Raw genomic sequence first — 27,750 nt, 5'->3', positions numbered from 1 at the left:
CAGTTAAGGTTTTGCAGTACTTGTAATGTTAGTCCTGCAGTGAGCTCTTTGCCAAGAGTTCTTATTTTTGAATCATGGCCCAAGAATGTCAGTCCATGATACAAAGTGAGCGTACTTGCCTATACATAGCATCAGCCTGTTTACAGCAATGCAGGATTACAATTAGAAACGCAGGAAGACACAGGCCAAGCTGCTGCTGCCTACCCTCTGCTACCATACCTCCCTCACCTCTTGTCTATGCAGTTTCTTTAGCTGAGCATCACAAATTACTGCAGGTAGTTATGCAGCCTGTCTAGGTGTAGGTTCTTGACACTTGCGCCTCTTATTCCTGTGGCTGGAAGTATTTGCTGATTCGCAGAGTGTACATTGAAATCACTAAACTATAAACTCATTCCTTAGCCAGACATGCAAAGCGTCATCTATGGCTTACTCTATGTACTGAATTGGGACTGCACCTTGTTACTCACAGGCTTTGTTCTGATACAGTTAATATAAGATCTGAGGGTCATTTTGGCTATATGTGTACTAGACGGAGGTGGAACAGTGGCTTGAGTCGGTGTCTACTGCTCCTGTTTAACCGTGAGCTTGTTTCCTGAAATGATTTTGGCATGTGTCAACATGAGTAATGCCTAAGCATGGCTCAGGATGGTGCAAGTCAGGGACTATTCTAAACAGGCAAGGCCATGCTGATTTGGAAGGGCAGGAGTTTAGCTGATTGGATATAAGACTGGCGCTTGCCCTCATGATGAAAGAAGGGGCCTTTACTATGAGGTAATAGTACCAGTATTGCAGTGGGGCACCACTGCGGCAGCAAAAGAATAACGTAATAGAAACCTGGAAAAACTGACAAAAGGATCCTTGCCTGCCTTCATGGGTCTGAACTCAGTACAATTAGAAGCATAGCAGATGTCAAAAAGCTTATAGGAATTGTATATTTTGAGTTTCTCAGGACTGTGATTCTTTTAATTAAAATGAAAGGGAAAACCACAAGGTGAAAACTCAGGGAACGTGTTTTTGTGGAGAAGAGAATGAGAGAGAGCAAGAATGTCTGCTCCTGAAAACTGAGCACACATCATAGAAACTTCATCGTGAGGGGTTGCATTTAATAAAAGAAATTAAATCTAGTGATTGAAGTGTGATTTAATCATTTTTCAAGCTAAAACCTCCACAATGTTTTAAATGTAATGTTGATACCAAAATTGCCATAATGACAGAATTTCAAAAAGGAATTGAAAACCAGAATGGCATTATGGAGATTGCTTGGGAATTCTGCAAATTGTTAACTACATTGATACTAATCTCGTTGTAGAATGAATATGCTAAATTCTTAAAAAATTGTATTCAAATCCAAAGTGCATAAAAGCAGACATTGTTCTTGAATCTGAAAGTGCCAGGTAATCGCTTTGTGCATCTCTGAGAGGATTACCTCACACAGAAGCCTTTATTTTAAATGCAGGCACCATTACAATGAATCACTCAGATTGCTCCAGTCCAGGAAGGAATTCATGAAAAACAAACGGCCCATAGAAAAATCTACAGAGGATTCCCTTTCTAACCAGCACGCAGGTTAGTTCATAACTGTAAACGTGACTCTTTCTTTGTTTATCATTAAAAACAATACCGCTTTACCAGCCTAGACTAATTGATGAAAAAGTTGAACGTAGTAGCTGGTAAGTTTTGAGGGTTGGAGCTGCCTGCCAAAAACCAGCCGTGCCAAATACCAGCATGAGTGCTGGTGCAGTTATTTTGTAGTAACTCCCACATAGACAGGAGACTTTTTTTGGAGCTGTATTCTTTCTTGGTTTTACAAGCATCTCTTTAGCTGTGTCAGAGATGTATGTTGTGGCCCTGCTGGTTTTTTTCTTTGCAAAGCATAGAATATATGAATAAAAAATATCAAAAAGTATGGGGATTACTTAGAATTGTAATTCTAGTGTTAGACAATGGACGAAGTGTATGGATACCACACCAGTGATGCTGCTGCATTGGTGTTTACTGTGTTTCTGGACAGAAGAGCTTCTGTTGACATTAGAAGTATGTCAGGTTCTGGAAACTGTCAGGTTTGGGTTTCCTATTTTATCATATTCCCTAGCCCTACAGCTTGCTAGGATGCTGCTAGATTTTTGATGCATTACATTTTTCCTGTAGTATTGCAGCACTTCCTGGACACAAGTAATACATGTAAGTTGTTTGTGTTTATACAAAAGTTTCCAAAAGATGAGTTGCTGTATCTTTATAGATGGTAGGGGAAAAACAAGTCTCAAGGCATTTGGACTGCAGTGGAATCTTGTGTTTGATGGGGTTAATGATTGTTGGCAAGCGACAAGTCAGATTATTCCACATTGCCATGGTAAGGAAAATTAGTGTGAAAATAGTAAAGACTGTATTAATTTTCCATTACAAAAAATTCTTTTGGCTATTATTTTCTGTAGTTATTTCTGGCTGTATAGCATTTTATGTAAAAATTGTCAAGAAAACAAATGTTAAAACTAGTCCTTCTTTCCCAATAAAGATTCTTAGTTCAGAATTCATCAGTCATCATCACAGGATTCCTCTACTGTCAAAAACAAAAGGCATAGCAAAAATTGGGTGAAAAGGAGGACAGGCAAAAAATAGGTTTCTCTTGCTAGTACATAGTGGCTGAATTATTTTTTTTTCTTTATTCTATCTGGCAGCTATCTGCAAAGAGCAATTCGTTACTTTGAACAGAGTAAGGCTAGTACCCTGTTGTTACTTACTTTTTCTGCCTTCAGTGCTTTGACTGCCTGGGCAGTGATACGGATTTGGCTATATTAAACATGTGGCCCACCAAGAAGGAACAGAATGGTTTCTTCCCACTTCCTTTGGTCACTAGCATGGTGTGCCATGGGGCATAGGGAATGATCAAGTGCTACTGACAACTCTGGAGCAGAATAGAGATCCTCCCTTTTCTCTTAAATAAGCATTGGATAGCACTAACTGTCTAACGGCGGGCAACTCTTACCCAATTCCTCCTCCCTTCCCTCCACCTCAAAAAAAAAAATATATCCTCCCAACAAGAAAATCTTTTGAGTTGGGGGTTTCTGCGAACTTTCTAGGAAGGCTCAGTCACCTGATGGAAGCTTTCATAAAGATCAGCTTGATAGCTGAGTTTAGCAGTTGCAAAATTCCATAATATACTTTTTGTCTACTAAATGTATGCCTACTAAACTGTAAGACTTCTTTCATGGTGCTGAGCCTCGTGATTTTGCTCCATATGAAATAATCAGGTCACTTTAATATATATTGCAAATAAAAAGGTTCACCGAGGACAGGTATAGACAAATGATTGCAGTTTTAATAAACTTAGAATAGCGTATTGGTGCTGGTCATTCAGCACAAAGACGAAAACAACAAGACTGCAGAGTTCTTTTTCTCTGTTTTTCAGTGTCCAGGAACTCCTAGGTTCACCAAATATAGCTTCGCATCCAATATTTCTTCTCCTACTTACAAGAGATGGTTGATGGTCTTAATTTCATTTTTAATTGAATCCCCCGTACTTCAAGTCTCTCAGGTGCCTTACACGAACAACTTTGTTGCCACCTCTTGAATGCTTTTCCCTGGCATATTGCAACAGCAGTCTCCCTTAATTAGACCTTAAAGCCAGCTACTTCATTTGTGTTAATAGTTATTTCTCCTTTAGCTTACCTTCTCTTTTTCCCTGAATAACACTTCAAAGAATTGGAATTCCTTTCTGTCCACCATCATTGATTGAGCTACACCAATCAAAACCAAGGAAAAATTTCCCTGATCCAGACATACCATGGCCTGAAGTAAAGGCTATTGTCCTAATCAAAAAAATGGGGCATTGCAGAAGCCATTGGGGTTTTATACTATTATCTATAGTGGAAGCTGCAGATCATCATTTAGCAAAGTGCCCTTGAAAGGCCAAAGACGCGTTTTTCTCATTGGTGCAGATGATGTGGAGATATGCAGAGATGTATTTGTAAAATTGACAGCCTTTTTGTAAAGCCCACAATCTGGTAATTTAGCTTCTGTTAACCTAGGACTGCAGTACATGTACATTTAGAGAAAACCCATCAACACTATAAAAGCTCTGATGTCATTTTAGCTCCAGTACAGCTTGGGACAGAGTACTGTTTTATTGTGGAGGTTGCTGTTAAGTAAAAAGCAAGCTGTGACATAAAACCCAGGTAAGGCTGGGGAAAGCAGGGGCCTGGAACAGTCTAAACATGCAACTGAGGACAGGGAACTGGAAAGGAAGAGTAGAGTCTGTGAATGGAAAGACGAGAAAAGATGGCATTGCCCCATACAGTCCTCCTTCTGTAGTGATGCTGCATTCAGCCCAGAGGAGGGTGCAGTGCAGTACTCCAGCGGCCTTTGTTGTAGGGGTCAGAAGGTATGTAGTGAGGGGTGTAAGAAGGGAAGAAATGCTTGCTCTAGTTAACCTATGGTATATACTAAACCTCTGCAAAACTGAGTGCATCTTAAGGTATGCTTTTCGTACATCATCACTGGTATGTTTCTTATTTTTTGAATTGCTGCTTTAAGGTGTTTGTATAAGACTTAGAGGTGTGCTAATGGTCCACAGCCACAAATAAATGTAAAAAGGAGATAATACCTCCATCCTTCCCCTTTCCATTCCCCATGAATGCAGGGCTGTGAAAATACCTAGTCAATGTTTGTAAAATACTCAGATGATATAATGATGAGTGCTGTAGAACACACTTTGAGGAAAGACATAGTTCTATACTGGGGCTTAGGCAGTGGGTAGCAAATAAGAAATTGAGAGAAAACAAAAAACAGTATACCAGTGAAGTATCATTCTTGGTCATTATTCAAACCAAAGCAAATTTGGCTTTAGATCTCTTTGTACTAGAACGAAAATGCCACAGCCACATGACACAAAATAATATCTGTATAATATTCTGCTCACTCAAATTTCTCTAAAAATAAAACAAAACTTAGTAGGTTAACTAACTAGCTTCTTGTACCTGTAAGGGTAGTTAAACTAGATACAGTCCATCATGTTTTAGAGGATACAGGCGCACAAACCCAGGCGGAATTCTAGGTTGTGCTCTGGCTAATGTGGCAACGTGCAAACATTGTGTCTGTGTGGCAGGGTGCGGTGGGGCAGCTGCTCCCTAAGGGACTGGGAGCCATATGTGGGAACGGAGGGGCAGGCGGGGGTCTCGCTGGCTGGGCTCGGTCCCACAGGGCCTCAGCAAAGCGAGCAGGGCAGCCTGCGGTGTTGTAGCCAGGTTCAACCAAGTCTATTCTTTGTGCTAAAATAATTTTCTTCTTTATTTGCTTCTTCCCCTTTTTGGCTTGCTTGAGTGGAGGAATAATTCTCCTTTAACATTGTACAGATAATATTTGATATGCTGTGACTGATGATGAAGTAGGTGATAAAGTAACTGTGACCAGACACATAAAATCCAAGCTGCATTATTCTTGCAGCCTTTTGAAAGAAAACTGGGGTAAAGGTAAATGATTTAAAAAAAAAAAAAAAAAGTTAAAGATGAGAAAGACGCAGTTCAAACCAATTTTAAGGATAAACTTTCTAGAAAACCAAGCAAGAACAGAAATCTCTCATTTCCTTTTGTCTTTCCAGTTTTACCAGAATTAAAGCTGCTCTGTGGGGCTGATTTTCTACAGACATTTAAGACACCCAATCTCTGGAAGGAGGAACACATCAAAGAAATACTGGAAAAGTTTGGTTTGGTCTGTATTAGCCGTGCTGGCTCTGATCCTGCTCAGTATATCAATGAATCGGACCTTTTAATGAAATTTCAGCACAATATCTTTCTGGTGAAAGAATGGATTCAGAATGAAATCAGTGCAACACAGATACGCTATGCCTTGTGCAGAGGATTAAGTGTAAAATATCTCATACCAGATTCTGTTATATCCTACATTGCACACCATAATATCTACACAGAAGAGAGTGAGCGGAAGAATGAAGGTGACTTGCTTCAGCCTCTTAAATTGCATAATGCAACAGTAAATCCACTAAATGACTGATGTCTGTAGTGTGTGAAGTGGACAGACCTGGCTTTTTTTCATGTAAAGTTCTTGAGAAAGTTGTTTCTTGTTAATGAGGGGAAAGTACATCAGTCCAAGATTTCTTGAATTCATGCGGTGTTTTAAATTCATGGTTTTGTGTGGGGTAGTGCTTAAGCAAATCGGGATGCTCAGCTGCATAGCTTAAGATATATAAAGAACACCTTCTTTGTGAAAATAAAAGAAATACAAAAATAAAATAAAAAGAAATAAGATCTTAATAAATATTAATCTCCAGTAATACTTAAGGGTCAAACATAGCACTTTCCTGAATTGTAATTCTGTAATCCTACAGACAGTTTTAGTATGAGGATGCCTTGCCCTTCTGAAGCGGCAAAATAAAATAAACCATAACTTTTCTTTATATACATATATATATTAATGCTAAACTTTGACTTTTTAGGACCCTGGATAACATTTTGTGCTTTGGCAGTTTGGACAAGAGATGGAAATGAATCTTTCTGTCATGCAAGCACTTAAAAATGCAGGCACTGTTCATGTCACTTTTAGGCCTCCAGATTCACAAATGACAGACAGTCCTCATCTGCAGATTTAAAGTGGGTCTAAAGTGGGTCTTTGCTTCTCTGATCCAGAGTCCTCTATAAGAGCAAGTAATTGCCAAAGCCCTGGAGTAGGTAACGTATCCCAGAGGAACCTCAGCTGTACCATTTGAAAATACACAATGGAAAATAAATCCAAATACCTAAGAGGCTATCTCAGTATTTGAGCCCTAATAGCCAGAAAAGTCCATTCTCTCATATGTTGTTTGCCTATTCTGCTGATTCAGTCTATCTCATTTTTGAGTCAAGACACCTTCAAAGAATATAGAATATCTAGAAGCTACTACTTCTGTGTTTCAATGTTGCTTAAATTAACTGAAAGCATGCATTCGGTAGTGATGTAACATTTATCAACATACAGAATTAACTGCTACTTCTTAATACCAGTTTCCACCTAACTGGCCCATTTTGAGCCCTTAGTTGACCAAACAGCTTCCACTGGTAGTTCTCTAGAATTATGGAACTTGTAGAACAAGTTAAAGTAATGCCAGACACAAACAGTTTTCACTGAAAGACTCTGTATGATCGTTTTCTGAAAAGAAGGCGGCCTAAAGTAGCTGGAACATATTCAAGGAAGAAAGATTTGCCTCAAAACACACATAAGATAAGTACTTGTATAACTTTGGCTAATATCCTAAACTAAAACTATTTTAAAGGGTTCTTTTTCCCCCGAGTGGCATGAAGAATGAAGGGTAATGTGAGAAAAAGGAAGGGTAATATGGTTAAAATGGATCCCCAGATAATCAGTACCCTTACAGAAGTTATATGGAAGGTATATGTTTCATTCTGTTTAAATCAAGTCATCCTGCTGTCATTAGAAATCTCAGAGGTTCAGCCTTGTGGAAGGATTTAAAGGCGACACTTCAACAATAATCGGATTAGAAGGACTTGCGTAGCTACATGGTCTAAAAAAGAGATAAAAGAAACCAGAGTTCAAACTTGCCACAAAGAAAGGCAGAGAGCTGTGTGGTGCAGAATCACCACACTGTTCCGAGACTTTGATTTTGAGAATCATCTGAAGTAGGGATGCCTGCAGATTTCAATGGTTACTGGAAAATGGTCAGCAATGACAATTTTGAGGAGTATCTGAAAGCACTGGGTAAGGTTCTCTTCACGTTTCTTTAATAAATGATAAATGCAACCTATCTTAGTCTTTACATGAATTGTATTTTTTCTTGTACAGTCATAAATCATTTTTGTGAGAAATATTTTTTTCAGGAATGCACTTTAAGAATTGCCTTATGCAAAATTGTTTTGTCTTAAGCAGCCTCTACTTTTTACCATCTTGAAGCTTACATTAACAGAGATTAAACTACGTAGCTTGAAGAGGTAAGTGGCGGATTTCAAACTTGAAAAAACAACCATAATTTGAAAAAGAGTAAAATTTTTATGTGTAATAAAGACACAATAATGTACTTAATGCAATTTTGTGTGTTTGCATTTGATGTGAAGTGCTAGTATTTCTACAGAAAGATTGAAGGCCTTATTAACTGTCAAATACAAGTGGTATTATTTAGGATTCTACATAATCAGAAGATCAAAACATGAACTTATTTAAGTTAAAACAGTTAGGTTATGGACTTTTTCCTGATGAGAAAGCTGGCCTGAAAGATCTGGACGTTTACTTATCTTTGTTCGGTTTATTTCTCCCAAGAGCTACAAGCTTCTTTTTGTGGTAGACTTTTCTGGATTAAAAGAATTCTTTTTCTTTTTCAGATGTAAATGTTGCTGTAAGAAAAATAGCAAACTTGCTAAAACCTGACAAAGAAATCCTTCAGAATGGGGATCACATGATCATTAAAACGCTAAGCACTTTTAGAAACTACATCATGGAATTTGATGTAGGAAAGGAGTTTGAGGAGGATTTAGCTGGGGTGGATGATCGCAAATGCATGGTAAGAATTAGAACTGTAACAACAGCCAAAAAAAGTAGAATATTAATAATCTGAGGCCTTTCACAGACCACATCTCTTAACCATTTTTTGTGACTATTCCTAAAATTATTTCTATACTTCTCAGTTTGCCAAGATGTGCACAGTTTTTAGCATGCCTTCATACCAGTTTTAGCAATGGATGAAAAGTAACTTCAGTGAAAAGTTACTGAATATCTGAGTTATACTGGGATATTTGTTTGTCAAAAAGACATTTAGGTTCCGACTTTCAGAAACTCTTCACTGAGTAATGTTTTACACTAAAGGAAATCCACTGATTGTAGGGTCGGGCACTATTCCCCATGTTCAAGAATGGCCAAGTTCTTAGAAATTGCAGCTTTTCTTTCTTGTTCTTGTTCCTGTGCTCCTTCGTTCCCAGGTGGATTTATTAGAGCAGACGCGTTAATTAGCCTACTGGAACAAATCTTACTGCAATCAATAAGCGAAGACTGAGGACTCTGCCTTATGAGCTCTTTTTGCTTGCTAGAGAGGCAATATTTTCTAACTTATGACTGATAAATACCAATTAACAGTGGAAAAACTTGAGAATACCGAGTTCTTTCCTGTTAGTTTGAAAGCCTGACACCTGCAATATCCTACAGTGAAGAAGCTGATACGCAAATGAAAATTATCTCAAGAGGGACTATAGAGTAGAAATCACATAAAAAAGAATTAATAGTTTTCCATTCTTAGAAAGATAGTGCCATTTAAAACCAATACTATTCTCTAACACTGGGATACGCAATTTTGCTTTTGCTCTGGTGATGGCAGGAAAGGGAAAGATCATGAAGATCAGAAAAAAGGAATGGCTAGCTAGCGAGTGCCTCAACTAATCCTGTATTCCTTGTTACAGAGGGTGGAAGCACAATACAGCGCAGAATACAGAATTCACAGAAGGGAAAAGCAATGTCTATTTGAGTATAGGAAAGTGTCCCAATGTCATAATGCATTTTTGACTGCTGGAAGGCTCTTAATCAGGATAATGAGGTCCAGATCCACTGAACAATTACAAGCCCAAAGAAAGACTTAGGTTTAGGTGGCTAAATTACTGTCAAAGATAGCAATGTTCTAAACATCTGCTCAAGCACTAAAAATGCCTGAAGTCCTCAGAGTTTGCATCACTGAAGTACTGGTTTGTGTGTTTACAGAACTGTCTCCATCTAAACGTTATCTGTACTTTAATACCATTTAACTTCACCTAAAGGAGGACTAAAACATCCTCTACATGGAAGAAAGAAGTAATTGTGCTGTGAGGCTGTCTAACATATACCCGCAATGAGTTCTTACAAAACGTGTCAGATAACCCCTGTGCTGAAAAATCAAATTCAGAAAACGGAAATATGGCCCTTGCCTAGTCCTGCTTTCGAAATGCTGAATAGATTTAACACACAATTCTTAATTTCCTGACAAATACTGTAACTATTTCATTATTTGTAACAGGCCAAAATTCTCTACCCCATTTTGCTAAATTTTGCAATGGGGAAGAATTCAAAATGTTGAACCAGAAAGAAGAAATCAGAGAACGATTATTCTAGTCACTACAACAGCTATCTGATTTGGAGTGGAACCTTGTTCACCCTACTTTCGAGGGTTAAACATTTTATCTCTTGACTGTTTAGTGCAAAATGCTTGCTCATTCTTGGAAGCAGAAGGTATGAGCATCTTCTTGCCTTTTCCAAAAAAACCCAAGGGGTAGTCACTAACCCTGACTGTTTTGTGAAGAATGTCTTAGGCACGTAACTCCAGAAAAACTTTCTATGTGCCTTTATGGCCTCCACCAACAGATACCAACTGCAGCTGTACAGTTAAGGCCACTGGTTCTTTATTTGCCTTGTAGCAATGTATCATACTTTATAGTTCAATATTCTTATTAAAGATTTCTTTTCTACGTGCGACCTCAGTTTTCTCAGAGACAAAACAGTACAAGAAGCTGTCCTTCTGAAGCTACTTCAGCCCAAATCTGATAACCATAATATCAGGCAAAACTTGCAGTTGTTAAGCAACAAAATAGCTCTGACAGTCCAGAAAGTGTCTTGTGAGAGAAGGGTCATGGAAGTGGTATAAGAGATACTGGACCACTCCCTGAGTGGTGCTGTGAAGAAAAGCACCATAAAGGCAAAGGTTGAATATCATTCTTGGTGTTTCCTTTTCTCATCTGTAGCTTGTGCAACTGCGTACCATAAATGGCTTAATCATTAATAGTCAACCTATGTAATGGGAGAGATTGTGAATCAATTATCGTTATTTGTATTGTGGACTGAGCAGCCCACTGGGCAAGTTTTATCCAAGTAACTCTATGTATGAGAAGTACAAAGTAACATGGATAAGACGAATTACACATTAAACATTAATCTATATAGCAGAGCAATCATCAGGAGACTAGAAGAAATAACCTTAGAAGAAATTCATCCAATAGGTATACATCATTTTTTCTTTTAATGAAGAATATATCATCTAGCTAGTGTTAACATATGAGTGAAAATAATATTAGCACGGTGAACAGGTTAGATCTTGTGTGTAATTCACTAAAATTGTGTGCACCTTTCAGTTGTAAAACCCATCTTTGAGTCAGTCAGGGTAGAGTGTAACTACAATAATTCCAAATCGATACTGTCTGTGATGAGTAAAAGCTAAAAAGTTTTGCTGGTACTTATTTTAAAAGCAAGTTGAAGGTTTGACAGTAGGAATTGATACTCCTGTGATGGTATAGGCCTTCATCCTTCATTTCAGTGAGGATTTTTTCATTTTTATAGTTGGTCACTCCCAGAAGCCTGTCTGAACTTTCTGGAACAGTGAGTTAATTGAGCTGGATAAACCTTAGCAGTTTCAGTTTGTCCTTTTTTTGACCTTTAACTATCGCTTCCTTGTATGCAACATGTTTTTAGGTGATTCTGTTGTCTTAAGAAACATAGGTAACAGCAGTTGGTGACATCCATTCCTTTAAGATTTTGTTTCTGTTGGGAAGTGAGAATTTGCTACTTAGGAATCTCAAGAAACTCAAAAGCCCTTCTAGTTTAGTTAAAGATGCAATTTCTCTGTTCTGTAAAACCAAAGATTGGGAGAGCTGACCACACTGATGTATGAACACAGGAGAGATCACTAATCAAAGTGTAAGGTACTTCCGAGAAGATAGTTGATACTCAATGCGTTCTAAGCATTACTGAAACCACGTATGGAGCACGCTGCAGTACTACCTCATCTCTTAAGGAATGCAGAGCAGACATCTGCATTCACTTAGCTCCGTAACGCTATTGTGCTTCTCCTGGAGCTTTTCCCCAGAGATTTTATCTCCTAGAAAAAAGTTAAATAGGAGTGTCTCTGTTTGTCAATTTCATGAAAAATGTGTTTCCACAAGTTTAATCATGGGGTTGTTGTATTCAGGGTTGTTGACAACTTGGCAGTTTGAACTACAGAGCTAAAATGAAAGTTCCTGTATTCAGAAGCATATTTTATTCTTTGCAAGTGTTACAAGGTGCACGTAAGACGGTGTAGAAAGAATTTTAGAACATTAATATTGTATTACGTTATTTCTCCATGGTGTGAAGTTTGAATCGGACCATGGGATAAAGTTTCTACTACTTTGAAAAGTTTGTTCACGGTTTTAATTGGTAACAGATAGTGTACAGAGACAGAAATTTAAAGTTAAATGCATAACTATGGCTTAGGTCTTACCCAAACTGAGTGTTTGATCCTCCTATCTTCATTCTCAGGGAAATTCCAGTCTCATAATGAAATTCCTCAATTTTAAGGATAAATTCTATAATCTGTAGTTGTGATTAATTTGGTGAGTGTCTCAGGTATGGCACCAAGTATAAAACCTTGTTTCATGCACACAAACTTTACTGTGGAAAAGAATTACTACGCACAAAAGAAGCAAGACCTTATTGAAACAACAATTAACTAAAAACCATCTCTGAAAGTATGTCTCATTCATCACCAGATAATTTTGCCTTCCTGATGCCAAAGTTGAGGAAACATCTGCAATGTGAAATATGTACCAATAAACATAAGAATGAGGCAGGATCTGACACTAAGCAGAAAAGTTAGCCTTATGTACATTCACAGTGAATTTGCTTACTACATCAGTCAAAAATTTATAAAAAAGTTAGCTGAAAAAACTTAAAGTCTGACATTTCATGTTCCAAGTCTTTGCACCCAATGAATCCAAGCAGATTGAGAATGGGATAACTCAGATATAAAAATTACTTCCCTAAAATTTTTACTTTTCTAATAATTTTGCTGATAAAGTCAGAGAAAGTTTTTGCATTATCGTTTTTCTCTGCTGTTCAAGCATTTGAATGAGACTGAATTGCTTTAGCTTACGCTATCCAGAATGAATCTTTTGACAGAGATTAAGGACAAGTGATCTGTTCAAAAAATCAAGGAAGATTCTGTGTTCTAATTATAGAAGAGCAGAATTTCTTGGATAACTGAAAACAGCATTAGTTGCATTAGAATTGAATATTTGGCTGAGCAAGTGAAGGATGCTTCAGTAATTCAGAGCCTCGTGCTCTTTGGCACAGTATTTTTCTTCTTACATTGAAGCAGGAAAGGAAATTACAATGACTGGGAACTGGTAAACAGACAAAACTGCAAGAATTTGAAAATGGAGGTGGGAAATCATAAAAATCAACCATTTAGTTAACCGAAACAGAATACAAGCAGAATATAACCATGGTTAAGTTATCAAATGGATGTTTAGGATTCCATTATTTGAACTAATACAACCTTTAGTCATAGCTAAGACTTGCTGGGGTGAGGTACGGTGAGGGGGATTTGGGAGTTGGAGAATTCACTCGTCAGATCTGTCATACATCTTACCATATGAAGTACCTCCCTGAAACTATATAGGCATTTAATGTTTAAGACAGCTACATAAGGATTGTCCATAGGCACCTGACCAGTCCTTCCGTGACACAAACCAGTGCTTAGTTCCGTGTGCCCTATCCTAGCAAAGGAGGTAAGTTGTTTGAAACTGATCACGGCTCTGTTTTAAATAACAAACATGCCTAATGTGAGACTGGTTCCTTTCTAGTTTGTATTCAGGAAAACGCGATGAAGTTTAATTGTTCTGGGCATAATTTGATTTATACTGCTGCAAGGTCAGAATAAAGCCCTGTTACAAAATCACATGGCTCATGAAGCTTATTTAACTATTTAGGCTGGGCTCCTCTGTTCCACAGATGGAATTCACAGCTGTTAACCTAGTTTAGAGTAGGTATTGGAATGAAGACTTTGCTGCCAGAAAACGAACAACCGACAAACAACATTCCAATTTCAGTAGGGATCCCCCACAGGGTGCGAAGACTTAAAATACATTGTGCTTGTCTGGTAAGATGCAAGATAAGCAATATGTCTTTAATTGATCCCTCTGATTGAACTATTTTGTTTCTTTACCTCTTCAAATGCTGTCCTTTTCTTTTTGGCTTGTAAGCATGTTCTCCTATACTTTGTTGGAACAAGCATTGTTCTAGAATGACACTTGCTGGGAGGTGTTTTTGTGTCATTGCCTGTATGTATATACTAGTCTTCTCTCAAATCTAATGCCCTCTCTCTCTGCAGTACTGTAAATTCCCCAGCTCCTCATTGGAATAATCTCTGACTTTGAGGGGTTTTAATTTAAAGGAGGTAGTCTTCATGTAGTTTTCTGTTTATACTTCTGACATTTTACAAACTGCTGTTCACAAGTGAGGAAGAGCAGTCCTCCGGTCAACCCCTCTGAGGCTCCAGAAAACAGAAGTTGACTCTTGGATCTGTCTCAGGCTCTCTGAAACTCTGGTTCATTCAGTCTCTGTGCCTCAATAAAGAGGAGCTGTTTCCTTTTTTCTGCCTAGTTTCACACTACATGCCCTTTTGGCATTGCTGCTTCTTATCTGTAAGTGATATGCTCAGCACATTTGCGTGGTGATATCAAATGAGATCTCTAGAATCTTTTGCCATATAATTTAAGATGTCGTTACCTTCAAATTTTGCAGTGCTGGATTCATGTCTAAAACCTGAGCCTGATCAGAAGCTTTGAGCTAGTTATTCACAAAACTGCTGCTAACATACTGGAGCTTTGTAGGGGAAGTGGTTTTGGATGGGCTGAGCATTTCAGCTTGTTGTGAATCCTAAAAAGCTCAGAATTATGAATGCAGAAAGTGCAATCAGAAGGAATCGGCTGAAGACCTGAGAACCAGACTTAAATCCAATTTTGAATGACAAACCATTAGTGTTACGTACAATTGCATCTTGCTAAAATTACAGAGGATAAATCAATTATACACATTTATTTAAACAGTAAGTGTCTTGGAATCAATTCTGATCCTTGCACAAAGTGAATTGGGTGTGCTGTTTTGTACTATTTTTTCTGGCATAGGATATACACAAGTCTTCCTATTTTTGTATTATTTGTATACATTTTTATTTCAGTGAGAAAAAGAAATCCACCATTCCTAAGAAATAAAACAGTATGCACTATCCAAAATATTGATTCTACTCCTCCTCCCACGTATTGTCACCTGCATAGCCTGGAGCTCTGGCGCACTTACTTTCCTTCTCCCTGGAACATGTCTCTAATCATTGCTTTCGTCCATTGCTTTTATGAGTAAGGATTCAAAATAAGGAATTTGAACATTTAAGATCTGATCCTATCTGACAGCAGCTAACCCTTTGATCTAAAATTGTCAATCCAATGCTAAGCCCCTTTGCTAGCAATGAAGATGCTGAAAATGATAGAAGCAAAATACTGCTTCTAGAAGTGTCTCATCTTTTCACTACAGTGAACTTCATCAGTCAGGTACAGAACGCCCACATTATAACCAGCTTGTCTTTCAATAACAATCTGAGCAAGTTTGTAATGGTGTGAACACATTTCAGAGTCCTGTAGCGATAGATACCTATTATGAGGCATCACATCTGCCAGCCCAATGTCCAGCTGAGATATAAGTTGTATTGTGCTACCAGCCATTTCCTATGAGTTAATTTTGGGAGTTTTGTTGCTCTCTGGCTAAAAGAGGAATGAAGAAATGGGAGGTTAGATTTACAAGTGCTTCTACAGGGTTGAGCTGAAGTTAGTAAGGGAAGGAATTTGACCTAGCTTCAGGATGGCTAAGTATGTGTAGCCTTTGTCCAGCAGCAGTATCTTGAGATAAACTCCAGGAATCCTACCACTAATTTTTTTTGTTGGATTTGTTGTTGTTTTTTCAATGGTTTATCTGTCTGTCACCAACCTGCCAGATGCATATTTGATGAGATAAAAGGAGTTACAGGATGGAGAGATGACAAACCCTGAACATGGTTGTAGCCCTGTTAGCAGTGTGGAGCATGCCTCCTACCCAGAAGGTCATAGGTAGTGACTACAACATTACAGAATGCCCCTTCACAGTGACATTAGATTTTGTCTGCGATATCAATATTAGTTTATTACATCAGCACTTCATTTGATGAAAATTTCCCTTGCAGACTGCTTACCAGAGGTTTTTATATCACTTTGATACCTAGTACAGATGAAAACACTTTATCTTGAGAAGATATTAAATATCTTGTTGGCTATATTGCCATGTTTGACCAAAAATTCTAGGATATTTTCTTTGGTGTTATTTGCAAACACAATACAGGACACAGCTCAAGTTGGATTTTCCTGTGTCCTCTCACCTAAACAGTTACTTGCCATTATGATTTAAGAAGTGTTAAACAATTATAGTTGTAAAATGACTGGTCATTCTCCTAAGCAGAAAATTACTGGATTGAGATGGAGCAGGGAGCGTGTCATGCAGTTTTAGAGTATTGCAGTCATTTGCTGCACCATGATAGAGAGACAACTCTCTGAAGGGAAGCAGAAGAAAAATAGAACTCGTACTGCTGTGTTTTTCTGCTACAGATGGGAAATCAATAACATATTTTTGATGAAAGGTGGTAGCTGCAATTCATATTTGTAAATGCAACATGTTGAAAATCTATGTAGCATTAACAAAAAATGTTCATGGACTACTTTTTAAAAAAATGTTATTTCTTTTCATTTACCTGTAAAATACATTCTGTGTCTTCAACTGCAGAGTACATGACACAAGCAAGCAGATTAGGAATAGCCAACGTGGGATTGAGAAACATTGTACAGACCCAGCATCAAATGCTTGTGCACTTACACCTCACTGGGAAATGCAAAGTTCTCTGATAAAATAGTTTATTTGATGAATATTTCAGGAAATTACAAAAGTCAGTATCTCTGGCTGTGGGTCAATATGACTTGCCACTAGAAGCTGGAAGTAATATCTCTTGTAATTCTGCAAGACCTCACTACTGTTACTGCTACTAGAAAAAATGCAAATACATAATGAATAGGTTTGTTTTGGTTTTACTAAATATTTCATTTAATAAATCTACCTTGCCTCATAACTGAAAACAGTGATGAGAATACTTTAATTATCATTTCTTCTCGTTTTAATTTTCAGGAAAATGGTGTTGCTGTGCACATGTATTTAAATCTTCATAATGCAAAGAAATTAAATCACTAACAAAAGCATGTGAATGGCCAAGTAATAAAAGGAGAGTACCTAAGTACACAAAAATAGCGTAAGACTGCAGAAATCATGTCATAAAACTAAAGAAAATTTGAATGTTTTTTGTGTTCTCCGGCTTCAAAGGCTTCTTCACCTCCTAGAGGAGCTCCATTCTCTATTATTACACCTCAAGAGCAAAGAGTGTATAATCCAAAAGGTGTGCAATATTGATGGTTAGAATTTTTGAGAAAAGTTAAATTAAGACTCACTCTATTTATCACACTCCATTAACTTCCCTTGTGGTTCTTCAGCATTTTTAATCACACCATCAACTAATCTAATTAATCACTATTTTCTATTGATGCTTCCTACAGAATTCTGTGCATTTGACCTAAGAAGTATTTGTCTTAGGATTAAGTATGATCAAGTAGTAAGTAAGCAAAACTTAAGCTTGCTTATGAAAAACTAGGTTATGTATTACCGATTTGAAAGGAATAAATGAATTCTTCCATTCATCCATTTATCCTACAAGTAGTACAAGATGCTCAAGAAGGCAGGAGCCTTCGGTTTTAGAGAAATACTACATTTTCATCTCAGGTCTGTAACCATCAGGAAACTGCAGATTTCCAGTGTCCCTAAAGTTTGTCTGCTTCTCTTCCTCTTGCTTTTGGAGGAAGATGAAGAATAGGAACTGTCGGCCCGGGAATGCTGTGCTCACCAAACCCTGGCAAAGACTTTGTCATTCCAGATGAGGAATAGGAGGCAGTAGCTCAGTCTCTGTAATCAGGCAAAACCTTAGGTAATGCTATTATCAAAATGGTGGCAAACAAGGTTAATTATAAAAGCCTACTTTTCTAAGAAAAGCTGCTTTACAGAAAAGGTAAAGCATTTCTTTATCTTGATAGTAATTGTGTGCCAGGAGAGGAAAACAACAGCAACTACAGGTTCGTACAGAACTGCCTTACTAGTCTATTCAAGTGCTTGACTCCTAATTACACAATGGTGATATCCTGATCCAATCTTTAAAAATACATACAACAAAAGAGATGACATTTACCAACATTTGCCCTACGGTGGTGTTTTTGGAATATTACTATTTTGTTGTGACTCAAATATTTGGAAGCGTTCTAAGGCAAGCGTTGCTGTATCTTAGCTGTTGGTAAAGGGTGGACTTCTGGCAGCAGCGGGTGCATATATAACAGCCATAGCAACTCCAGCCTCAACCAATACTCAATGTGCGTCTCAATAGAGATATTTGGAATGGAAGAACTTATTTCAATCTGAGTTAAAAGAGAAGTTTCTATCTTCTGTATTAGTTGTGTCTTTTATTATATGAGATATTACAGTCTGACCGAAAGAAAGAAAAGATAAAAATAGTGCTGATTAATCTTACTGTCATAAAGTGGTTGTTCCTGCTAACAAAGAAGAGGACATTATGTTCTCCTGCAATATAATCTGTCCTTTATAACCCTCATAGCAAAATAGCCACATACAAGAATCAGAAACTGTACGGTTTACTCATATCCCCTTATATTTCTCAAAGGCAGAGGATGATAACTGAGAATACTGGCTGATAAAAAAGCTTGGTTAACAGTCTGTGGTATTATACTCTTCATGGTTATCACCAAACTGCCTAAAGCAATGTCTAATCTTGAGTGGAAAAACAAGAAAGCCAAAGAAAAAAGTGTGTTGTTCTCTGAGATGAAATAATTTCAGTCACCCTTGGAGGCTGAAAAATTAACATTTGCTTGCACTGCTACAACCATTTCTCAGTTGGCCCCAAATGTAGTATGCTAGTGAATATTATCAAGACTAATAACTTCCACGACCGACTTTGAATATTAATAGTACTAACAAAGTTAAATCTTACTTTATCATGGTATATTGCCTTTGAATTCACATACAAACCCACTTTAACTATTAACCTAGTCTGATTAAACCATGCTGAGCTAATACTCAATGGATCAAAATAAGTGCAGTTACTAGGCAAAGCTGCATATATAAATGCTTCATTCCACGGTATCCCTCGCATCTACAAGTCATCAGTAGAAATAACGTTAATTTTCCTATTTATTCATTTTTTAGACTCATCAGAAAGTCTTCAATATGTTAACTTATAAACTAAACATTTTTCTCTTTGACTAGTATTATTTGTTATCTTCTATCTCAAACTGGATGTCCACAGATTAAAAACATATATGGAAGAGGATATGAACTATGATGACCACATTAACTACAGCTTTACCCAAATGTGGTGTTTCTGCCTACATTAACATTTTGTACATTAAAAGGACATGACCTTTTGAAAATGTTACCTACTACTTGGTTTAAATGCATCATTTTACAAGAGTGAACAGAAGTATTTGTGAATGTATTTTCCAAATCGGAGAGGTTTTTAGCAAGGACACATGAGTTTATCTTTCAGAGACCCCATATGGTGCAAACAGACTATATGGGATCCATAACAATGCCTTGCCTATGATTATCTATGCTGGCACTCTTTCCGTGATTCATTTTCCATGCTTCTTTAGTCTAAAGCTTCCCAGGGGTGGAGACTGCTGGCTGTACTCATTTGAAGATAGTGGCTATCATGGTTATCATTTATGAATTAATTGTTTGTGACATACACAAGTAGTGTTCTTGAAAGTGTAGTTCTTGAATGTTGAACTGGTTTTAGTTGCCAGAAAGACAAATGTAGGCTGACTTCTTTTCTTGGAAACTACACAGGATGGACACAGTAAGTTTTCCTTTAGTGATAGATCAGAATTCATCTTGTCTCTATATTTGACTACTCATACAGGCAGTGGCTGAAGACTTTCACAAGGTAGACAGTAATTCCATATTTAGTTCTCAGATTCACTTCAAACAAGCTGGTATAAAAGTCGTGCTAATGTTGATGTTAAACTATCCTCATGAAGCACAAATTGTCACTGCTCTTCCCCTTCCATCTTTAGCTATTTTACAGAGGATTGCTTCTCTTTATCTTAGGGAGACGTGAAAGGCAAATTGTCAGTAAAGACTAACCAGAGTAACAAGCTGCAAGATGTACTCTCATACATTTAAGTAGTTTTATGAATCAAGTTCTATTGAACTACTCAGGACGGCTCCAATATTCACAAAAGTTGAATCCTGCAACACCTTACTCTCACTCTTATTCTGCCAGTCCTGGCTCAAGTAGTTCTCCAGCTACAGTTACACAAATCAGGATGCTGGCAAAGTTACCAATTCGCTGATAATTCCAAACCACTCTACTCGATGCCAGAAGGCAGATTAAGACATGGGGAAAAAAAACAGTTTAGGATTTAAAAGCCTTGTTCATCCACAGCTGCCTGTAGGTGGGTACTTTTTTCACGTAGAGCAGCGGAGGAATCCTTCTTATGGCGGAAAAAAACAAACTGAATTTCAAGTTTTCAGCTCCTTTTGCAAATACAGTGTTAGGCTGCACATTCCTTCTGCTGCTGTATCTGTCAGCAGGGAGAGACGAGTGTGCTGTTACACGACGAATTTTATTATATTTTTTCTTGCATTTAAACAGCTTTATCTCATCCTTCCAGGTTTTGGGAGGCAGTTGTGCAGCAGCTTTCTATTTAAGCTCATCTCTTTTGCAATTATCCTAAGTGTTACAACACTCTACAATTATTCTTCTTATGAGCTACATTAATCATTTATTATATTGGAGAGAAGTTTTGGTTTAAGGAAACGAATCATAATATCAGAGAATACTGCAGTAACACTGAACATATCTATTTTGTTAGACCACCGTATCTTGGGATGGAGATAAGCTTCTTTGTGTACAGAATGGAGAAAAAGAAGGTCGGGGTTGGACCCAGTGGATTGAAGGAGATGAAATGCACCTGGTAAGATCATGTAACAGGTTTTAAATGCCACTCAATTAAAATGGTTAGCTGTAATGCAGCAGGCTGTGTGGTATGTTATCTTGGCTTACTTTGACATAATTCTGTATTGGTGCAGCATTTGATTTGTTTATAAAGCAACATTTTCATTTGGAGCAATTATACTTTTATGTCGCTTACAAAGACTGCCTGATTGCAAAGCAGTACTCTTTCTGTGTTAACTCTCTGTCCAGACATACCAGTTTGAAATGTTTACACTGAGGAAGGCATTTAACAGGACGTCCTTCATACAGTCTGGGAAATACACAGTATGGGAGCTGGTGAAATTATGCATTCAACAACAAGCCATAAGGGGAAAATACACCATTGTTCTTTTAAAATAATTAAAGGCCAGACTGCATTATAGCCTAGAGACCTAAAACAGCAATTAAGTTTTTGAAATGTCATGTTCTTTCAGATGATCATTTTTATCTTTCTCAGTTAACAGAACCTGAAAGAAGATGCCTATTCTTTTCTCACATAGCTCTTTACAGCATCGTCACTCTCTCATCAATGTTGATAAAAGGCAGTCTTCCTGCTGCGATAATAAATCCAACCTCCATTTCCATTCACTGTTCCTTCAGCAGTCTAAATGGATGTTTTCTAAATATTCAAATCAGTAGAAAAGTTATGAAATCTTTGCAAAAGTACCCCAAACCCCTTATTACTAAACACAATTTTCAGGAAGTACTGGAAATCCCAGAAACCAGTTTGGGAAAGGAATGTATTTGACAGATCTTACCACCTGGACTACACACTTGATGTAACGCAGATAGGGAAAAACTTACTGTGTAAGTGATCACTTTATAGCTGAGGTCATGGGCTCACTGAAAGTAGGTGGGAAGCAATAAAAAGGAGAGTCCAGAATTTCCTGTATATACATATTTTCTCTAGCTATACACAAATACACCACAGTATTTCCATGCTACCTCCCAGGTTCACAACAGTTGGTGCGATGAGACCAAGCATCAGCCCTTTCCTTTCTCTACTGGCAGACAGGTTGCAATTAGCCATATAATGTCTGGCCTAGAAGTTCAGCTTACACATTGCTGCACTCAATCATACACATATGTGCACTCATCTGCACGTATATGAAGCAATAGTACTAGTTGCTCTTGGATTTCTCTGTATTGGCATCCTGGTTTCTGTCCCTTACCAGCACTGCAATCAGTATCTCTTCCCATTTCCTGTCACCAACACCGATTTCTTTAGCCCTGATTTCTGCTATCCTTGCTCTGATTCATGCTCTAGCCATACAACCTGGCCATGGACCTCCAGGCCAAACCACTTTCTATACTTGACCCTGTCAACAGTTTGATTTTAGATGTCATAAATTCAGATTCAGTTGTTCAGACATATGTGTCTAGTGCCACTTTATGTACCCCAAGGTAACCTGACTGATCTGAGCCGGCTTTTTCAGAAGGCTTTGAAGAGTTCTGTATCATACCTGCCAGCTCATGCAGGCATCCGTGCACTCATTGGCACGCGTACAATTTATCACAATCAGTCTCTCATACACAACAGTCAGTCCAAAATTATTTCATGCAAAGGAAATAACCAAGTATTTTAGAGGCCAGTCCCCAATATTTCAATTTTATCACTTTTTATATTTCATGAACTTCAAAAGATGCCCTCTTTATTTCTCTGAATCCTTGTCAATGTAACTCTCTCCATTAAACATACAGTAAAAGAGTCCCATTTAGCATCTTATTTTTGACTAGCTAAGATTACTAGGTCCTGTACTCTTGAGAGTCCTTTGATGCAATGGGCAGTTACCTCTAAAAAATTGATACTCCAATAGCTTTATGATCCTATTGAACTTTACACAATGAGCCAAGTGTTAATTTAATTCTTTCCACAGTTCTGTAGAGAGTAGTACCGCATCCTTTAGTAGTTTATCACCTCCTATTTTCTCCATTTCATTCTATGGTCTGTACTTTGTAGTTCTTTTTCCTCCTTAGATTCTATTTTATGTGAGTGACTTATTTGACCATTCTCCATTTCCTTTTGAGTTTTATTGCCCTTTTCTATTGTATTGATTGCTTCTGCTCTGTAGGTTTTTGTCACTGTCAGCAGATCTCTTAGCCCTTATTGCACACTCCTTGTTCCGGGTTACCTATATAGAAGTGAACAAAACAGGTCCTAACTAAAATCACTGTATCAGTCTGCTTGTTTAATCAATTCATCGTGAAGCAATTTCTCTTACTAGGGACTAGCAACGTATGCCAATAAGGTTATTGACTCAGTGTAAGTTTATTTTAATATGTCATTTTATCAAAGTCCCCCATAAGAAAATGTGCATAACTTCCCAGGAAACTCTGCCTTCCGTTTCTTCAAAATATTCTGACAGCTTTATCAAAAGTCTTCTCTTGAAATAGAAAGTACATCCCTTCTGCCAGGTCATACATAAACTTTGTCTTTATGTCGCTTAAGAAGTTCCACCCCTTTTTCTTATTCCACCAAAATCAGTCAACACCTCCACATATCCCCACACATACTGTGTGCACTTCTCAGGTCTAGCTTGAGTAGTTTCAGTAATGGAGAAGATTAAACTGCATCTTCAGTGAGATTAGATAAACGACAGTAGGCCTCACAAATCAGTGCCCAAGATATGAACATCATTGCACCTGCTTATGCACAGTTCCGTGTGATCCAATGACTAGTAAGTAGGGATTTTTGAAAAGCTCTGATGGAACAGAAAAGAACAGTCAACAGCATTAGACATCCAGTATGATCAAGTTCAGTCAAAACTCACTGCTGTACTGTGGTTTATAGACCTAGATCAAATCTTCTGTACACATCTACCTGTCCTTTTCTAGCCATGACCTTTGTGTTGCTAGAGTGGGCTTTCAGCTGATTTCTGGTTTCGTAGATTTGAATGACCAGTCATCAACATACAGATTCAGACGTTGTATTTTTTAATTATTTTCTCTTCCTAGGAAATAAGAGTGTGTGGAGTCAAGTGCAAGCAGGTCTTTAAGAAGGTACAGTGAGCCTACAGCTGAGACAGAAGTGAAGAACAGTAGAATTTACCACCAAATCTCCAAATGCTAGTAATGAACATCATCAGTGACAAGAGCAAACCCAGAAATGAAGATCACATTAGAACTGTATAGTTAGAAAAAATATTTTTAACAAATCATTTTAAAGAAATAACTGCAAATAAAACTATTTTTAGAAATGCCAATTAAAGATACTAAACACTACAGATGTGTGTGTACCATAATTCTTGACTACACTAATTTAGGACTGTTTGTTATAAAACAAGATACTGGAGTTTAAGACCTTGTAAGCTATTTTTTTTCTTACAGTGGAAATCACCCTTGCATAGCCTTAGCAAGGGGCCTTCAGGTAGTCTTGTTTTCAGATGCTGAATTATAGTTGTAGGGAAGTGACTGAGAGCTGTAGTAAGTGGCTTACACTTAAATTCTGATTTCACTGAAGCCAATGAGAATTTACCATCAGCTCCAATGGACCAGTACTTCACTGAAAGTATTCCACCAAAAACAAAACTCTGATTTCTCAAAATAAGTAAAGATATGGATCAATAATCTGGAAAAACAGTACTTGCAGAAGCATGGCCAAAGGGCAATTATTTTATAAATGCTTTGGCCACTATCCGCCCATTGGGTTTTTTTGGTCTTATTCTGGAGAAACTAGTAGTAAGATAGCTGCTAGAAACTGTATATAATTGTACACACACGACACAAAAGATATGACTAGAATTGCTTTGTACAATATCGTTTGCAGATGTTTTTTACAACCCATCATAGTCCTCATATTCTCATGCAGACTGGGTGCATAACAAAGCATTAGCCTAGCGGTTTCCAGCACTGATTTAATCACTAGTTATATTAATAGTAATTTGCTAACCAAATTGTTATATTTTCAGTCTGTCAACACACTGGATATACAATTAGCACCACCACTCCAAGTTCAAAAGGACACAATGACACAGGGTGCCTGGTTAGACCTGATTAGACCTTTAGCACATGACACATTACAGGTGTCTCCTGTAACAACTGTTATTACCCATTTTCGGGGATGTCGTCAATGGGGAGGTTGCTACGGCAGAGGCTGAGGTGTTCTAAAGTGGGAAGATACTTTTACTTATCTACTGCAACCCCTGTGCATAGCATTGCTTTTGCCTTCTTTGGGAACCCAGCGCTAAGACAGAGAGAAATTTTAGACATTCATCATGAAAATGGCAACAAATGCCGCCATCATCCACTAATCTGAGACAGTTTTAAAATATGCATCATTATTAAGCCTGTTTAGAAAAGCTAGCAGCCTGATCTAACATGAAGAAATGGAGGTTCAGGAACAGTCATTGAAAAATATAAACTTAGTACAGCAAGGATGATAAACTTTCTGAACTAGGGTATTTCAGCCATACTATATATATTGTGAGTGTAGCACCAGATGTGCTGTAATGGACATCTAATTCAATTTTGTAAAGTTTTGGGGTTTACTGTACGTCAGAAAATACAAATAAAATATTATACATGAAGACTTAAGCATCCCTATGTGATAAACAGGTGAGACAACCGATAGGACAACCCATAGGACAAGAGGAAATGGCGCCAAGTTGTGCCAGGGGAGGTTTAAGTTAGGCATTAGGAAAAACTTCTACACTGAAAGGGTTATCAAAGACTGGAACAGGCTGCACAAGGAAGTGGCTGAATCGCCATCCTTGAATGTATTTAAAAGCCATCTGGATATGATGCTCAGGGACATGGTTTAGAAGTGGGCCTGGTAGTGTTAGATAACGGGTGGACTTGATGATCTTAAAGGTCTTTTCCAGCCATAACGATTCTACGATTCTATGAAAAATACTCCCTCTCCATGTAAATTCTTGTGTTACTATTGTAACAGCTGTGGCTCATACTACTTAGAATTACAGACATATGTAATGCAACTGTTTAAGTTCCCTTGTAATATTTTTTCTTGGTAATACATAATAATCATGCCTGAGGAAGACTCTGGGAATTATACCTGAGCCTAGTCAACCAGATACATGCAGAAGCTGATTTTTTCTCAGGGAAGAGTGTGTTAGCCATCTATCTATTTTTCCATGGCTAAATGGATAAACCTCCTGACAGATATACAGATCAGCAGTAAATGGTGATTAAGTTTTCTTGTACTTGGAGTGGGACAGGTCAAAACTGGTTACAATTAAATAAGACAGGAAGGTTGTGGGGGAGGGAAAAGGATCAGAAACCTGTGTATATCAGGTGAAAAACACTGTTCTGCTTAAGTGAAATCACAAATCGCTGTCTACTTAAAATGTTATTTATCACCTTACAGAAGGCTGGAGATATCCCAGTTGCCAAATTTCAGTGCATCAGTCATTTGTTTTTCTTGAAAGATTATTTGACACAGAAACCTTTCCTTCAAGTTTCTAAATTATTGATTTCTTAACCATGCACACCCTCCAGACACCTCTCCACGCTCCAGCCCCAAGGAAAGCTTGAGAACAATGGAAAATAAGGAATGAACTCCAACTTCTCATTTATAACAGATCTTAATTTTCTCAGACCACCTATATTTTCCTTCTCATGTGAAAACTGAAACTACTCAATAAAGAGATGGTTCACGCCACTATCCACAATTAAACTTTGCATAATTCTTCTTAATGTTCAGCACTGACTGAGACCTTTTCTGAAATGTAGTTTTCCTTCAATAGAACTTGGCAGTTCATAACCCTTAATTCACCAGATGTCTTCTAATTTTCGCCTGCGGCTCCCCGCAGTCTTGTGTAACATTCACAAACTCTTTTTGCACAAGGTTGTAAGTGGATCGATTAACATCTAGTTAAGTAAATCCAATTGTTAAAAGCTATTATTATTGTAATTAAACAGACAGCTTTTCCCCTTTGGGTCATTTGGTACAAGGGTAAATTTAGCACCATACTAATAACTAATGGCTTATCAACCAAAAGCAGTGTAACGTGCTTCTAATTATGAAGAAAAGGCAAGCTCAGGAAGTACTTCCACAGTTCACATACGTAAAATACAGAAGGTTCAGAAATATTTAACTTTGAATGCATTTTCTTCAAATAATCTCAATTGCTTGTCATTATAATTGTAACCTCTTATCTCTACAGCAGCAAGCATTTCCCTTGGAAAAGGAAATTATGTTCATTCATTGCTTCCGTGATGATGCTCTCCAAATAATGCATGTAACATTAGCCATGCTGTTGCCATAAACCTTTAACAACTTGTTATCATAAAATGTAATTTAAAACTTCCTCCATAAAATAGCTGCTTACTGAACGCATAACATTCAACAATTACATGACAAACATCAGCCTCCCTGACTACTTTCAAAGCTACCTAGTAGCCAAGACCTTCACAGTGAATTCGTATCCAGACTTGCTTACTAGTCAGGAATCAATCTTCAAATTAATTTTATTGTTCTTCCACAGAATTTCAGGTACAGTTTGCCAATACCACTCCTGTATTTCTGCACAACTGCATTACTTCCAGATAATGAACAATTTTAATCTTGTAAGAAAAGACCGGTGCTTACAGCAGCAGTGTGAATGAAAAGGTAAAAAGGTGCATTTCACCATTTCTAAAAGTTAAATCCAGTATTGATATTATGCTCAATCCATAGAAGTTGACGAAAGCTGAAGAGTAAATTGAGACCAATGTGTGCCATAAGCATAATTGTTCTACTTCTTCAGTTCCCACAGTTTGGGCTTTTGTGTTCAATTTCTAGGTGGGTATGATCTTCTGAGGATGACTGGGGAACTCACTGCCACATTTTGTAGTTCTGTGGCTTTTCAGTGAAAGACACACACAGAAAGAATGCATACTTGCTGTCTTTATAGCACATGAAG

The 27,750-nt window shown here is 37.6% G+C and overlaps 2 protein-coding genes across 2 annotated transcripts in view; both read left to right on the top strand.

Annotated features, from left to right (window-relative positions):
* Positions 1 to 6,003, top strand: part of NMNAT3 (nicotinamide nucleotide adenylyltransferase 3) — a 16,329-nt gene extending 10,326 nt beyond the window's left edge. The window contains exons 3-4 of the mRNA XM_009889619.1: positions 1,457 to 1,566; positions 5,594 to 6,003. Of these exons, the coding sequence (XP_009887921.1) occupies positions 1,457 to 1,566; positions 5,594 to 6,003 (520 nt within the window). The remainder of the gene's footprint in view (positions 1 to 1,456; positions 1,567 to 5,593) is intronic.
* Positions 6,004 to 7,577: 1,574 nt separating this feature from the next.
* Positions 7,578 to 24,112, top strand: RBP1 (retinol binding protein 1, cellular). The gene is made up of 4 exons (XM_009889607.1): positions 7,578 to 7,701; positions 8,319 to 8,497; positions 20,769 to 20,870; positions 23,846 to 24,112. The coding sequence occupies exons 1-4, from the start codon at positions 7,629 to 7,631 to the stop codon at positions 23,897 to 23,899; spliced, it is 408 nt and encodes a 135-aa protein (XP_009887909.1). The 5' UTR covers positions 7,578 to 7,628; the 3' UTR covers positions 23,900 to 24,112.
* Positions 24,113 to 27,750: the final 3,638 nt, after the last annotated feature.

Source organism: Charadrius vociferus, unplaced genomic scaffold, assembly GCF_000708025.1.
Source record: "Charadrius vociferus isolate BGI_N301 unplaced genomic scaffold, ASM70802v2 scaffold650, whole genome shotgun sequence".
NCBI classification, from domain to species: Eukaryota; Metazoa; Chordata; class Aves; order Charadriiformes; family Charadriidae; genus Charadrius; species Charadrius vociferus.
The sequence above is the reverse complement of the archived record's forward strand: the minus strand, read 5'-3'. Positions and strand labels throughout refer to the sequence as shown.